Source organism: Enoplosus armatus, chromosome 13 (genome assembly GCF_043641665.1).
Source record: "Enoplosus armatus isolate fEnoArm2 chromosome 13, fEnoArm2.hap1, whole genome shotgun sequence".
Taxonomy (NCBI): Eukaryota; Metazoa; Chordata; class Actinopteri; order Centrarchiformes; family Enoplosidae; genus Enoplosus; species Enoplosus armatus.
This window is the reverse complement of record NC_092192.1, coordinates 20,820,306-20,836,465: the sequence shown is the minus strand read 5'-3', so window position 1 is coordinate 20,836,465 and position 16,160 is coordinate 20,820,306. Positions and strand designations below refer to the sequence as shown.

Genomic DNA, 16,160 nt, shown 5'->3' with positions numbered 1-16,160 from the left:
ACCTAGGCTGCTGATTGGCTCAAACTAACGTATGTCACGTGAAGGTGGTGCCTGCTACTGTAAACTCGTGTTACTATTGGTTGTATTATCTGTTTATCTTGCAGGATGGGGCGGGTGTCCGCTGAAATCTGTCAAAGCTGCAAAATATGAGGAAGTTGCATCGCACAGCGTGACATGCAGGTGACAGTTAGACGGTGACATCCAGGTCGTTTCTCTCATACAAACTCCATTAGAGCTGGTACAAAAGAGTGACGAAAGCAATTCAAATTCCCGGCTGCTCTCGTCAATCATATGTCACCAAGTACACAAACATTAGGCCATGAACCAATGGGGGCAGCTTCAGTGACATCTGATCAATAGTGTCCAAATTCTGTTCTCTATTTGGAGTGCTTTCAGTGCACCAGACTAGTAAAAGTAGTAATACCACAGTGTGAAAATACTCCAGTAAAAGTACTGCATACTTGAAGCATCAAAAAATTAAAAGTACTCTCAATGCAAAATGAGCCCTTTCAGAGTATTATATTACTATATACATTAGGATATATTGGGTTATTGGATTATTAGTATTATTATCATTGATGCATTAACTTTGACATTGTAATGTAATGTTGTAGCTAATGTTGCAGTAAAGGTGGAGCGAATTAGGCAGCAACTACTTACTGTTATATAGTTCAATCTGTAACAATATTATGTAACATTTTATATTACATCATGTCTTTTGTGTAAAAGGTGAATCTGCAATGTAACACATAACTACATATGTCAGGTGAATGTAGGGTAGAAAAAGTAGAATATTTCTGTCCGTAAACGTAGTAGAGTAGAGGTATTTAATAGGATCATGTGAAAATACTCAAGTACCTCAAAATTGAACTTAAGTACGGTACCCAAGTAAATGTACTTTACTTTCCACCACTGCTGGATCCCCCAACTTCTCTACGTCTGAGCAGTAGTGGGTTACTCCACTTTAAGGATGATTGGTGTAAGCCTCCATCACCCTGACTGCAGAATATTAAGCCACCATCAGGGGGCAGCATCAGCCACATAAGAGTCCTGTTTGCATGGGGTCATTGGACTTTACAAAAAGGATTGATTGCTTTCTGCTTTTAGGAATACTGTGTGTACTGTGTATTTGAACTAAGCCCTGCATGGTTTGGTAAATGGCTTGTTGGTGTATAAAATAAGCCTTTAAATACATTTAAAACCATTGAGAGTGCAATTATATATTTAATACTGAACATTTTTAGTACTTTCCAGCACATTTTCTATTTCATACTTGTACTCCATATTTTAGTAGAAAATATTGTGCTTTTTACTCAACTCATTTACTCATTTATTTTACAGCTATAGTCAGATTAAGATTGTCATTATCAATGTATGAAATATGATGCATTCTTGTAGACGAAACCCCTTTATAAAGTAGTTCTTCCACCACTGCCAGTTCCAGTATTGTCAATGTCACCTGTCAACCCACAGACGTTTAAATTTCAATAGATACCAGATATGTCAGACGGAATTAGTATTTTTTGATGGAATGATGCAGCCATATAATAATGGGTTTGTATATTTCCCTCAGTGTAAACATCATATTCTGCACATACAGTATTTTGTATTGAAGCAAAATGTCCGATACTGTCGGATAGGGTGGTATAAGATGATTTTAACAGCCTTACAGCTACTTGTTAATTTGTACGTTCAGGGCTATATTTGATTTTTGAAACAGGTAGCATAGTGACGGGTAAAGTGCATCCAAAAACAAGACACAAAAACACACACATCTCCTTCTGAAAACATACAAAAGTTTAATTTAAATATCGGCAGACGGATGATGCCATTCATCATATAGACAGGTCTCGCTGTTTATTTCTTGCAAATTCACTGCATATGGATTACACTGCTCTTTATAAGAAGTCACAATGGTGAAACCAGAGGAAATTGCTCTTCAAATGACAATCTCATAATTTACAGCCCATCAACATGACACAAGCTTACTTACTGATTCCCAAGATATATTCTATACTCACATACTCTTATTTTACAAAAGTACTAGTGACACCCTCAAACATAACATAATACCAGTTATAAAACCGGTATATTCCTCTCCTTTTCATTCATCACCCATGGCATGGTCACAAAGTGATCCACTGTACACTGGAATCATCAAACATCTGGATTTTTACCCACAAAATGTCATTTTCTTCAACTGCAGCTCAAAAACTTTCCAAAACGCTTGAAGATACAAGGCATCATTGTAGTTTTTGTTGCATAGACAAAAACACACGCATCCAGACTTGGACGCAAGTAGAAGAAAGGGAAATCAAACCAAGCAGCACAATGGCCTTCTTGGAAAATTCTCATATCAAAGGCATTTTTTCCTTTAGACAAAAACCTCAGAAGGTAATCAGAAATACAAAAAGTGCATCAGAAATATTTACTGAGGGACAAGCACTCAAATAGGCTTTTTCCTCTCTACAGAATACAATTAATACTTTATGGCATTATACAATCACAGGCACACGTATTGTGCATTCACAATTTAAATCCACCCTGCAGAATTCCTTCACTTTCCGCTTTCATACAGTAGAAATGCATGCATGTGTGGGGGACAGCATAGGTCTTTGGCTCAATTAATCTTTGGGCTTATTACCCCAATAATAAAGTGGTACCTTCTATTTGCATTGTTTGTGCGTTTGGCATTTAATAGGATTTCAAAGAGTTTAGGGAGAATTATATGGACGCATAAGTGAAAGAAAGCATTGGCACTTCTTTTAAGTCCTGCATGTTACCTTCCAGCTCCATCTAGTGGAACTTAACCCCCTCTGCACTGATAAGACAGCCCAACCTGGATTCCCTCATGGAGAAGTGGGAATAGAAACAACAAAGGCACACTTTTTAATGTGGGATTTGGTGTAACTTGCGGTCCAACCCACACTGTTGAACCTGATGACAGCAGCAGGGAGAGGTGACTATTCTCCAAACCTGCCATTTCCTGAGGAGGAACTATTCCTATATATGTGTGTGTGAGAGAGAGAAACGATGCAGAGAGCAAAGGTTTCTTTAGCAAATGTGCTCATGTGTAGAGTTTGCAGTCCAGAGATAATCCAAAACAGGCACCAAGATTGGACTGGGTGGGGAAGGGGGGCGGAGGGGTCTGAAGATGCTGCCACAGTTCAGAGCTTCAACAGGGCCCCCTTGTCCTTTCAATGGATGTACAGAACGTCGCTCTCTTTCAGGCCAAAGCGGGTCTTGTACTTGTCAAAAAGGCACTGGAGGGACTTGATGTACATTGCATGGTACAGATTCACCATCTCTTCAGTGGGATCCTCAATCTTTGGCACTGTGATTGGCTCCCCAACTGTAATAAAACAGGAGAGGATTAAAACAAAAGAACTAACAGACTTTGGTTGAAATTGTTAGAACCTTCAGTGTCAACCATTAATACACCCTTTGGATGAAGCAAATACTGACTTTGCCTGTTCTGTTAATCTGTTAACGGTTTGTTGGTCATTGTCTTGTAATGAACTGTACTAAAAACAGCAGAGCACTGCGGGATTGTTGACATTTTTAAAGATAAGCCTAATCTGTACTTCTCTGAATCACTCTAACCAAACATTAGCAGACAAACTTGCCTATGGTGGTGATGGGCTTGCAATAAGGCACGATGCCCCAGGAGTTGCCGAAGAAGAGGCCACATCCGTGGAAAAGGCACGGGGCGAAGCCCAAGATCTTCTGTAACCTCTTCTGGAGAGCTCTCCAGTAGGTCCCCTCCTCGAAAATCACCTGCTTGTAGGCATCGTTCTCTCCAAAGGAATACACTGGGACCAGGTCAGAACTGTGGAAACACAGAGTATGTTTCTGTACAAAGCAGCACATGTGAACAGATTTTAAACACCTAAATCAGCAACAACATGAAGAAATAAGTATGCAAAATATGTAATGAAAAAACACTGTCTAGTGGTGGAGACCTAATAAAAAACAGTGAAAAGGTTCTAATACGGATAATACCACAATACCTATTTAACAACACTTTCCCCTTGATAAAGCAGAGCCTTTGCAGACTTGTTATGCCATTGTGTATTTAACCTAAATCATATGCCTTGATGTTTTTATTGTCCTATTACAGTCATATCTATAAATTATTTAATTCAATATTTTTTTCAAGGCCTGAAGAGACAAAACTACCCAGTATTTTACAAAAACTAAGAAAGACGTCCCATATTACATATACTGTAAAGGTACTTACAGTAATTAAGGGCTTTTTTGATAAAATTGTGATTATAAACCTTATAATTGCACTTTTTACTCAATTTCCGTCATCATAAAACAACCTGAGTGTCGTTATTCAACTGGTTTCAACATCATCTATGTTTTATAAGCATTAAAACCAAGCTGTAAAAGCTCCAGAGAGAGAACCAAAGGACCAAAGTCACCTCAATTCACAGTCCAGGCTTATTTCAGCTGGAATGCTAAGCTACATGTTACGAATAAAGTTCTGCGTAACTGCACGTCTTTTCTAGCAAGCTCAAGGTGCACCCTGTGGTCCACAGCTATATTTGAGAAGGAATCAGGCTTGTTTGGGTTAGTGATTACAAACCAGGTCTACTTCCCTTTATAGTACAGTTTGTTATAGTGATTAATGCACGGCTGAGCACAGTCCAGTGCCAGCTCACACAGTCTGACCCTTCCAAAAGGGTACTGCATGTCACAAGGAGCTCCAAGCTTTATAGAGGGACAACACTGCACATTCATAAAAGATTTGGTCATGCTCTCTGTGAGGTAACTTCAACCTTTCTGTGAGTAATAATCTAGGGTTTATTCATTCCAAAGAGTCACTACGGCCCTGAGAATGACATTTTCATGTTCAAAACGGATTTGGTCAACGCTGCGTTGAGCTGCTGTAACTGCATGTGTCCCCAGGTCTGAACGTTGGTGCAGCCAGCTCACCCTTTCTGTAGGGCCAGCCTCACAAAGCCTTTACGGTTCTTCAGGGTGACAGAATTCATGCCTGGTGCACACTGCAGAGACTCCGCTGCTCCTCCCACGACGATGACCACAGCATTTCCCGTCCCGTTACGTGACAGCAGGTAGTCGATGGAGTTCCTGTTCACTGGACAGATACCTGAGAGGGAAAAAAAAAAAAAAGATGGAGAAATTCGGTCCGTTTACATCTGTAACACTGCGCAAGAGCAATGTGGGCCTTTTTGTATAGATTTATAAAGAATATTTTGATGTCTTCCTATTAGACCTGGTCAAATACTGGCTGCAAATATTGTACTTTTTAGACTCAGCTTTGTCTTAATGCATTGCTCTATGCGGCAAAACCCACAGGTCTAACACCGAAGTAGAATTAAACGCACCATGTTGAGCGTGTGCAAAACAACAGGGATTTTGCAGAGAAGATTGTTGCATTATAAATAACAAAAATGGATCACAAAGAAAGTCCTCTGAAGGCAGTTTACTGCATTTGGAGACAACATGTACAATAACCTATAGTGACCTAAGAGAGCATGTACAGCATCTATGGGCAAAGAGAAAGCCTGAAAAGCAAACAGTTAAAGCTCTATCAATCAGCGAAATCAGCAGATCCAAGTAAACAGAAGATATTTCAGCTGTGCAACAGGACAAAGGTCCGCCCTCTCACAGATACAGTTACCAGCTTTATCTGACATTTCAAGTCAACTCATCTCACCTCCAGACATCAGGTAGTCTCGCAGGACGGGCAAGCGGAAGTTTCCTGCCAGGGTTGCCAGGGAGGGCTTGATGCCCGGGAATTTCTTGGAGAAGCCCGTGGCCTCGGTCCCAAAGTTGCAGAAAGCACCAAAACAGAAGATGCCGTGGGGGTGGTAGCCAAATATGTAGTTCCGGCTGGGTAGCAGGTTGTGGGTCTTAATGAGCTGGAGGACAATAGCACAAAGAGGACCAGTGTGAGGCTGATTTCCATACGAGGGGCACACTGCTAGACCGGGAACATCGGATAGGAGAATTATGTTAGAGACCAACATGACTAAAAGGCAATTCCATACTAAATACTATACACATCATAAACTACATTCAGTAGTACGGCTCCCCCCCCGTCCCCATGTTGAAGTGTCCTTGAGCAAGACACTGGACCCCAAGTTGCTCCAGATGGAGGCCAGCACCTTGAATGGCAGCTCGGCGGCTACCGCTGTCTGCGTGTATGTGTATGTGTACAGAGCTACATGCTATGAACTGCTTAGAATCAGTGTGTAGTATCAATCAGGGACACAGCTTGTGTTTTAGTAAAACTAGGACATCCTTATCAGCTCAAACCCCACATGACTCCTCTGCCTGCTCATGCACGGTCATAAAATAATGAACCAGTGTATATATGTTGTGTGCCTGCTCGGGCCGGCAAGAATAAAGTGAAGGAGCATTATTTCAACCTCTCGGTTTCACGTTGAAGTTGTGAAACTGTAGAATCTCATAAGAAACTAACTGTGCTCTGATCCGCGCTGTAGACTTAGATCCATCACAGTGTGTACACAAAGCTCCCTCAGTAGCTAGTCAAACATGACAGTTGCATAACCGCATTAGCAAAGGAGATCACATTCGAGATCTCCATAGTACCACAGGACTCCACCTGGCTGGCAGGGCTACAGTGGGACCACCTTGTATAGTTTAAGGAGACAGCAAAGAGATGGTGGCTGGACAACATTCACTGCTTACAAAAAAAAACAAAAAACCCACCAAATATTATAGTATAGAGTCCTTGTTTCTAGTGTTGAGGCAGTGTTGCACAGACGCTCATGTAACAGTTTTCATAACAGTCACACTCCAGATTTCTGACAGTCCTCGCTTTGATTTTAATGCGGTTTCGGACTTTGACCAGTTGGCTTCCAGCTCATATAAATAATAGTCCTATGTTCATGACAGAACCAATGGCTGCCCCTGCAGATATGTTCTGCTTATTTTGAGCTAATGAGAGAGTAAAAGCGTCGCTTCATGCACCTTGAACTGACTCATTCAGTGTTACATGAGATTAACTTTCAGCTACAGACTCAGCCTGTGTCTGTGGATAATAACTAACATTTCGACACCGACAGAAAGCTAAAACTTTGCATAACAGCAAAACACATCATTGCCTAATTTATGTCTTGCAGCGATATTTAGGCTTCTGAAAGAATGATCTCATCAACCCGCTGAGACAAACGGCTACATGGTGCACACAATGCAGATCAATGTGAAGAACAAAGTTCAGCTGCAAAAGAGTAACGTTAGCCCTCTTTTCTTTCTACGCTCTGTACAGGAGATAAGCTCATCAACACCCGGGCAGAGCATTTCTCCTTAAACTGAAGGGATTTTAAAAATGACGTGATCAAAGCCGGTGTTTCATTAGCATTGTGAGAGGAAAAGAAAAGCTACAGAGAGGAATACACATTAGATTTGACGAACATTCAATCGCGTGTATTTTCTTTACGTGGATCAACGTTGTTTTACGGGACAGAGGTTACAGCCGTGAGAGCAATATTGCAATCGTTGTGTCTATAAAATGCCACAGAATATCATAGATAAATTCGTCCTGGGTGACCCGCAGACATTCAGTTTACAATTATATAATACAAAGAAAAGAAGGAAAGCGGCAAATCCTCCAATTGGAGATGCTGAAACCAGATGATGTTTGATATTTTTGCTGAGAAAATGACTAAAAGCGATAAATCGATTCTCAAAAGAGTCGCTGATTATTTTTGTGGCGACTGACTAAATGTCCCCTGCCGTGCATGCAGAGTGTGTGTGTGTGTGTGTGTGTGGCGATAATGCTAAACTCTGAACCAGGGTTGTCCTCTCATCTAAAAGATGCAGTGGGGAATACCTGAGGTCAAAAACAAGCTCAGCACTGCTCCTTAGCCTATCAGGTAGGACAAAGTCTCAAAGTCCCCACTAACGTCAAGCCCTCATCATAATCAACACGGGACAAGGAACAGCTTGGAGCCGACAGCTGATACCCAATCCACCCCTGATAAGCTTATCTACAGAAAAACTTATGCACGACTGGAAATCGATCACTGACCATCGTAAGCAAGAGTTATGCGAAGTAAGTGTACTTTTTTATGGGACAACAACAAAATGCACGCACCAAGAAACTGATAAAGTTACCCACCCTGATTGGGAAGTAGTCTCGGAAATATGTCCACACTGTCCAGTTCCTCACCCAAGAGGACCTCCTGCCACCTGAAGAGAACATTACAGATTAGAAATCACTTTGTTACAGCAAAACTAGAGCTGCAACTAACAATTCACTGGCAATTCATCCGTTCATTTTAAAGCCGTACTTTGGCATAGCACTGTGAGATAAATGCTAACATCGGCATGCTAACATGCTCACAAAGACAAAGTTAATGTTAAACAGGTATCTGTTTACCATGATGATCATCTTAGTTTAGCATGTTAGCATGCTAACATTTTCCAATTAGCATTAAACACGAAGTGTAGCTGAGGCTGGTGGGAATGTCTTTAGTTTTGCAGGTATTTGGTCATAAACCAAAGTATTGGTTTGGTACCAAATTTACAGTGACAATCCATCAAAAAGTTGTCGAGACTTTTCACTCTAAACCACAAATGTCAACGACCTCGTGGTGGCGCTAGAGGCAAAGTGAGGGGATCACCAAAGTCAGCAGGATTCGCCCTCTGGGGACCATGAATGTCTGAACAGAACTTTACGACAGTCCGTCTAACAGTTTAGAGATATTTCAGGCTGGATCACAGAGCCCCCCCCCCCCACCCCCCCAACATGGCTAAATACTGTATCTATACTTTAAGTCAAAATGTGGTCTTTCTAATATTAACAGTTTAAGAACCAAACAAAAACATCCTGTGAACATAATGCCGTCATTGTTTGTGCTAATCATTACAAAATATGTGACCCAATGCTTATGCAAAAAAAATGCATAATCCCACCAATTCTCCAGAAAAATTCATTATCTGAACTATTGGTAACCGTGATTTTTTTTGATTGACGCGTCTAATGTCTTGCCTTGTTTGGGGGTGTTCCAGTCAACGATGAGCCAGGCGGTGTAAATGGCAGAAATAAGCCAGCAGTCAGTGCAGAACATGTAGATGAGCAGCACAGTGCAGGCAACACCTGGAGGGAGAGAGGAGAGACAATCACGGATTTGAATAGATATCTTTCGTGAATACAGACAGATTGATTACCAAAAAAAGATATAAAGGCTGAAATATTCAGTTAAAGGCTTGGAGAGTAATCAGGACAAAAAGTGTGTGTGCAGCGCAGAGATCTGGCCCCCCTCGTTGCGAGACTAATGAGACTACAAGCTAACTCTTCTAGGTTTCTTTGCTTCAGCTTAAGTGAAACAAACACACTCACTCACCCATGGCTAAGAAGGTGATGACCCACTGCAGCACGGAGATGACCTGAAGATGTTTCTCCATCTTGGATCTGCAGGGCCAGACTGCCGAGGGCAGGTCCTGCAGGGCAGAGAGGATGCTGGAGCCGGTGCCTGGAGACAAAACGCGCAGGGTGAGACGCGAGGGCGTGAAAGGAGAGTTTTATTGAAGACACGGTTACAGAAGCTTAAACAGATGGCGGAGAGAAGCATTTGGTGAGGAATCAATCTGAAAAGATGCAGTTAACGCACTCCTGGTAGTAATACTTTCCTAGTCCTGGTAAGAGTTAAACACAACACCGTATACGCTATACGTTTCAGCCACAGCCACACAGCCTCAGCTACTCACCCGCTTCTTTCGGTCACCAGCCCATAAAAGTGAAGCCACGCAGCTACATGTGAGGAGATCGTGTGTGTGTGTGTGTGTGTGTGTGTGTGTGTGTGTGGAGAGGGAGTGTAAAGTAACGGACACATTACCAGCGACTAAAGGCAGTCAAGCTCATACTGCTGGGAGCCAATAAGAAGAAGATCTCCCCCCCGAAGAAAACACTGTCGTCTAATCCCATCTGTACGCACTGAAAATAACCCGGCACCGGGCTTCTGGTGGCATTACCTGTAAACTGTGATGCTATGACTGCTTAAAGGCTATCGCTGCTTAAATCAGTGCCGGCGACTGATGGAGAGAGAGAGAGAGACGGAGAGCTGGCCAGGATACAAGTGGTGGCCAGTTCATGGCTAAATCTGCCCACTTTCAGTGTGAGTCCGGCCGTGAGCCAGATCAAACTGGCCACCGGACAGAGAGGTACACAAACATCATCGTGTCCTGCAAGGTGAACCATGTGCTTGGGTGTTTCTGGCTGATATGTGTAGAGTGTTGGATGATTTAAATAGTCAGGAAATAAGCTCCGTAAGTGCATACAGGTTCTTCCACCGATTCGGTAACTGCACTGTTAAGAGTTTAAGGACAGGTTTAAATGTAAGTCTATCTTATAACACTACTGACACGCCCATACATACATTGAAAGAGTCGTTGGTCGCCGTAGATGTTTCTACTGGCCCCGTGAAGAGATCCATATCCTAAAGCGACGTAAGCGTGAGCGATGGGGGACAAAATCCACACTTCCTTTTCTGTCCTCGACGTGAACCTGTCCTTTAAAGCGCCACTGTGGCAGATATTGTCAGGTTCCTGAGCCGTCACCATTATCTATTCACTGACGCTTGCAAATAAAAAATAAAAAAATATCTGAATTTCTGACCCCACACAGCAAATAGAAAAGTATTACAGAGGGATTTCAGGCAGGGGTGCCATTTCTTTACCAGAATAGCAGTGCGTTTGTTCAGAATCAGACTCAGAATCAGCTTCATTGACCAAGTAAACGGACACACACACACACACACACACACAAAGAATTTGACTCTCACTGAACAGCTGGTTGTGTTCTGCTAGCAGCCGGCGTGGAAGCCATGGCATGAGCAGCCACAGAGCGCAAATCAGACATTGTACTGATGATATTCAGTAGTACATCTAGAACTCCCTGACTTCATCCTAGAGTATCTTTAATCTCCGTTAGTGTCACCGAGAACATGCAGAGTCTTTGCAGTGCACAACAGTGACACATCACTCATGCCTTTTCAACAACAACAACAAAAAAAAAAAGAGTTTTGAACATTGGAACATTTTGAGGGGAAGTTTTCCCATTGCATTTCTGCATTGCTCCTCTAAAAGGCTTCCTGTTAGATTAATGCTGATGTATTCTTACAGGTCACTTTAAGGGCTTTACACGGAATAAATCCCAGCGTGAGAGATGCGTGTGTTTCATGTCCCTGTGACCTCTTCCAGGAACGGCTCCTGTTTTGTTTGCTTGCTTGCTTGCTTGCTTGCAGCCCCTGTCACACTTCCCCGAGCCAATGACCGTCTTACCTTTGAGCACGCCGGAGTACGCTGCAAGAATGGTCTTCATGGCTGAGGCTCCTTCGGGTGGTGAGGGTGGCTCCGGAGGAGGGAAGAAGAAAAAGCTGAACAAAACACAAACTCAGGTGTGTGCTTGCTGTCAGAGATGATGGGGGGAGGGCGGGGGACGGGGGGGGGGTGTCCAACCCTACAGCTCCTCTGTCACGACTGCCTTCAACTGCAGCGGGCTGAAGCGCCGAGCGGGCATTTAATCGGCGCGGGGAGGAGCCAGACGCACACACACACGCACGCACACACACGCACACACGCACACACAGGAGGCGTTAGGGCGTCCTCCCTGTTCGGCAACACGTAGACCTGCAGGTGGGGATCCAGGAGCAGCAGTGAGCCGCTGCGCCTCTCTCTCTGTATTTATGGGAGAGGGTGGTGGGGGGGGGGCAGTCACGTGGGGCAACTGTGGAAAAACAAGCATTGACCATTAATCCTGCCTCGCCCCGTCGCCATGTGTGCCCCTCAGTCTTTGGTTTGGGTGAGACAGAAATGAAATGTCAATTTCATATCGTCACATGTGATGTCTGCTCAGCCAGAGCTCTGAACGTGGTAGAAGAAGTCAGGTTACATGAAACACAGTTTATGTATTGCACATCAAGAATACTTATGTGTACTATGAGATCTATAGAATCATTTATTTTCTTATATTCCTTTTTCTTGTGGTGGTCTATGTCCCCTGGTTGGGCTACTATATAAAGGCCCGTACAACAAATGGTATTTTTTTGTTCTAAAGCTACAAAAGTGACCTATGGTTTAAATATGTATCAATTTCCATAGGGAATTATTTATTAAGTGCTCAATTTGTAATATCCTGTGATATTTGAACTCTTACAGTATGATCAGATGGCAGCGTTTCCAAGCCACAGCTGCCCACCTGATGGCCTCATGAAGCCCTGATTCACACGTTCAGTGCCAATGCAACAAATAGCTCTCCTCTGTGATGGACTGGCTACTGCAAATCAACGCTGAGCATCTCTCGCAAAACAATCATACATAACACCGGCGAGACGTTGTGCTGCACTGTCTCAGAACGTGTCAGTGGTGTCCTCGCGCCTTCAGAGTGAGGGCAGCTGTGAGCTGCGTTGTGTAAGTCTACAGAGGCTGCTATCTGTTCAAGCTTCCAGGTAAGTCCTGCTCCCCGTGGCTTCTGCCAGAGGCTGAGTCTGCCAGCGGGCACCTGCTGAGGGTGGACACAGGACTAATGTACAGCTGCTGGCAAACAGCTGAAGAGATCTTCAAGAGGTATGGTCAGTAAAACTTATGTAAAAGTACCAATACAATTATGTAAAAATACTCCACTACAAGTACAAATCCTGCATTTAAAATCCTACTGAAGTGAAAGTACAGAAGTATTATCAGCAAAATATACTTCAGTAAGTACTCAAATGACCCCTGTGACTGATGTATTATTGAATTTCTTTCCTAAATAGACACTGCTTTTTTTATAAGGTGACTTTGGGAAGCCAAAGAGGTTGGGAACCACTGGTATAATCCTCAGCAATACATTGTATTATTAAGCTTATCACGTGTTTGTTTTTTATGTGAAATCTTAATCTGAAAAGGAACCAATAACTCTAGCTGTCAAATCAATATAGTGCAGTAAAAAGTAAAATGTAGTGAAGTAGAAGTTGAAAGTAGCAGAAAATAGAAATACTCGAGTAAAGTACAAGTACCTCCAAACTGTACTTAAGTACAGTACTTGAGTAAATGTGCCAGTCCATGTCCTCACCCCATATCACTTTATCAAATTAGATATTATGCCCAGTCTCTACTGGTAAATCTTTTGCACTTTGTATCTAATGCAGTTCATCCCAAAAAGGTAAACTGATAGCACATATCTAGTGGGACCAGGCCCAAGAATCATAACTGCTTTTGGATGAAATCAGTCGTACAGTCCTTGACATGAGGCCGCTGTTGAGAAATGTCAATATCTAACAATTTGGGACGTGCTGTCTTCTCATCTCAATCTTCTCATTATGGCCTACTGTATCTGTAGAGCAGATACCAAATCATCTATAGATATGGCTTTGTTGTCATTCAAGCTTCCTCTCTGTGTTTGTTTTACTGAAGGAAGGTCATATTAGACTTAGACTTAGACTTAGACTATATTTGTCGGCCTTGTAAGACTTTTCATTCCTTTAAACTCTGCGATTTCATAAAAGATGTCCGGCCGCTCTTGTTGATTATATCCGTGATGACTTGGGGGCACCGGAACTCCATTTATCTTTTGTTTTCTTTTAAGAAAAAGACAAGATAAGATATGACCCAAAGGAGTCAGCAAACACAGGGCCTTGGTTCTTTTGTACTTTGACCACCGTCTTCAATAATAAGTCGATAATGTTGTTTCCCTGACCGGACAAACAATTATCAACCGTAAGCAGCTTTGTCCATATAGCCAACCCCAATGTGACACACGGATACACTCCCCCGTCATAATAATGCCCTTTATATCATGACTGTCTCTAAAAGCCCATTGATTTCCCATCCCAGCCATCTTGTCATCTTGTCTTTCCATCTCTGCAGAATGTGAAACTAGGTCTGTTCTGAGTACGACTGAATAAGAGATACAGACAATGGATATGAATACAGTACATGAAAGTCTTTGCTGTAGTTCGGCTCCATTACAGATTGGCCGGTCTTTTCCGGTATTGTCCTTACACACCATCACATACTTTACTGGTGACTGAATGAATCTTTGACTCTTTGCCTTCACCCAGGTAAAGAGTCACATTCATTCTCTGTCAGCTTTTTAGTGCCTGCTTTTTTATTCTTAAATATAACATTTTCCCAATTATTTCTCACTTTTGCATCACTACTTCTGTAACTTTTTCTTTTAGTCAGCATTTTTATCAGCCCTACCCACAACCCCACACACACACACACACACACACACACACAGTCTAGACTGTGTTGAAAGGATCAGGGCATTGTCCAACCTGCCAGTCATTTCATTTGGAAATATCAGAACCCTGCCATCTCATATAAAAAGTGTCTGCCAAAGTTCACAGACAGTCTTATCATTTGGGAGCCTGATCCAAAACCATGCACTCAACTTCTAATGTGGAATTTAGAACTAATAAAACAATAAATGAGACATGTATTCATATTTATTGAGCGTGTTTGATCTACATATGACCAACACCTCCATTAACCCCAGTTTAGTTCATGTCCATCAACCTTAGTCAGCAATTAAAATACAAATAAAATACTTTTTCCATGTTGTTGTTTCACATGTTTAAAAAGTCTTGAAATCTTTGTTTCAGACACGTTTAATAAATTGTATGGCACACATTAAAGGAAAATACACTTTCTTGTCGAGAGTTGAACGAGGAGGTCGATATCGCTCTCATGTTTGTAGGTTAAAAAATTAAGCTTGATCCAGGAGACAGTTAGCTTAGCATAAAAACTGGAAACAGAGGTAACCAGCTAGCCTGGCTCTGTGCAAAGGTTAAAAAAAATCAGCTTGCCAGCATCTATAAAGTTCACAAATTAACAAGTTATGTCCAGTTTCGTATAAACGAAATGTAAAAATGACCAGCTGTGGTGTTACGGTGGGTTGTGTGCCGGACTGTTTCTTGGCCATGTAGCAGTGATTTCCCAGAGTCTCCGCCAGACTAGCTGTTTCCCCCTGCTTTCAGTCGTAATGCTAAGCTAAGCTAACAGTCCCCTGGCTCTAGCTTCATATTTACACAGTCTTGAGAAATGGTCTAAACAGCAAAATGAGTTGTTTTTTGAACTAGATTTTCTAATAGTCATGAACATTTATTTTCAATCAGATTTTTGTGGATGCTTAATGAGATGCTCAACTTTGATATCATATATGCATTTTTTTTTCAAGCCACATTTCCAGTGGCTTTAATACTGATGCATCAATGTGCAAGCAGCATTTTACTCTTGTAGCTGCTCGAGATGGAGCTAGTTTTATTATTTATCACTACTAGTTTTAACTACTACTAATTACATAGAGGTAGGTAGTTTAGTCCAGTGGCTGGGTCCCTCTAAAGGGTCACAGGATAAATCTGAGGGGTCGTGAGATGATTAATAGGAGAGGAGAAAAGAAAAGACATTCTGCAAAAAATAATATGTATTCATTTTTGGGGCCTTTTCTAAGTAACTAGTAACTATAGCTGTGAAATAAATGTACTGCAGTAAAAAGTACAACAAGTCCCTCTGACATGTACTGGAGTAAAAGTATAAAGTAGCAGAAAATGAAAACACTCAAATAAAGTACAAGTATCTCAAAATTGTACTTTCCACTACTGAAATGTGGAACTATTCCTTTAATGTCTCAAGGGCATATTATAAAATCAAAAGACATTCAGTTGAGTGGTGTATAAGATTTTTATTTCCCCCGTTTATGGCATTTAAAGATATAATCCAAATCAGTTTTATGACTCTCCAAATGATGTTGCAACCCAAATTCAACCTATGACCCCGTTTGAGAAAGTGTCGGGTCTTGCACAAAATCCAAAACCCCAGGCAGATGCCTGAGTGAGGAAAACTTGACTTGTGTCATTAGTGTTCCCTCTGAGCGATTTTCCTACGCAGCCCTGAAAAGTGACAGCAGTCTAATGAACAGCCAGGTCTCAGACAGTGGACACATTTCCATTCTTGTTGGCTCGCTCTCATACAGTAGTTGAATGCTACCTCATACATAAACAGATACAGCAGTGTGTCATGTTGCAGAACCAATAACAGTTTCTTTAATTAACAGGCCAGTTGAGAGCAAAGTCAGGCTCACAGCACAGAGCCAATCCAAAGGTACAATTATCTGAGCCTGCTGCGCCAGAACCTTACAAATAAATAGGCATTCAAATCCACTCCATCATCAGTCCACT

At 42.0% G+C, this 16,160-nt stretch overlaps 1 protein-coding gene across 2 annotated transcripts; it reads right to left on the bottom strand.

The window, feature by feature from the left end:
* Positions 1–3,197: 3,197 nt before the first annotated feature.
* dgat2 (diacylglycerol O-acyltransferase 2) lies at positions 3,198–11,320 on the bottom strand. Of its 2 annotated transcripts, none has more exons than XM_070917267.1 (8): positions 11,266–11,320; positions 9,345–9,473; positions 8,990–9,097; positions 8,117–8,187; positions 5,687–5,891; positions 4,942–5,116; positions 3,627–3,829; positions 3,198–3,352 (listed from the first exon to the last, which is right to left on the bottom strand). In XM_070917267.1, exons 1-8 carry the CDS (start codon positions 11,318–11,320, stop codon positions 3,198–3,200), a joined length of 1,101 nt encoding a protein of 366 aa, XP_070773368.1. The 2 variants fall into 2 exon arrangements, with proteins under 2 accessions (XP_070773368.1, XP_070773369.1); XM_070917268.1 differs by having other exon boundaries at positions 11,281–11,320.
* Positions 11,321–16,160: the final 4,840 nt, after the last annotated feature.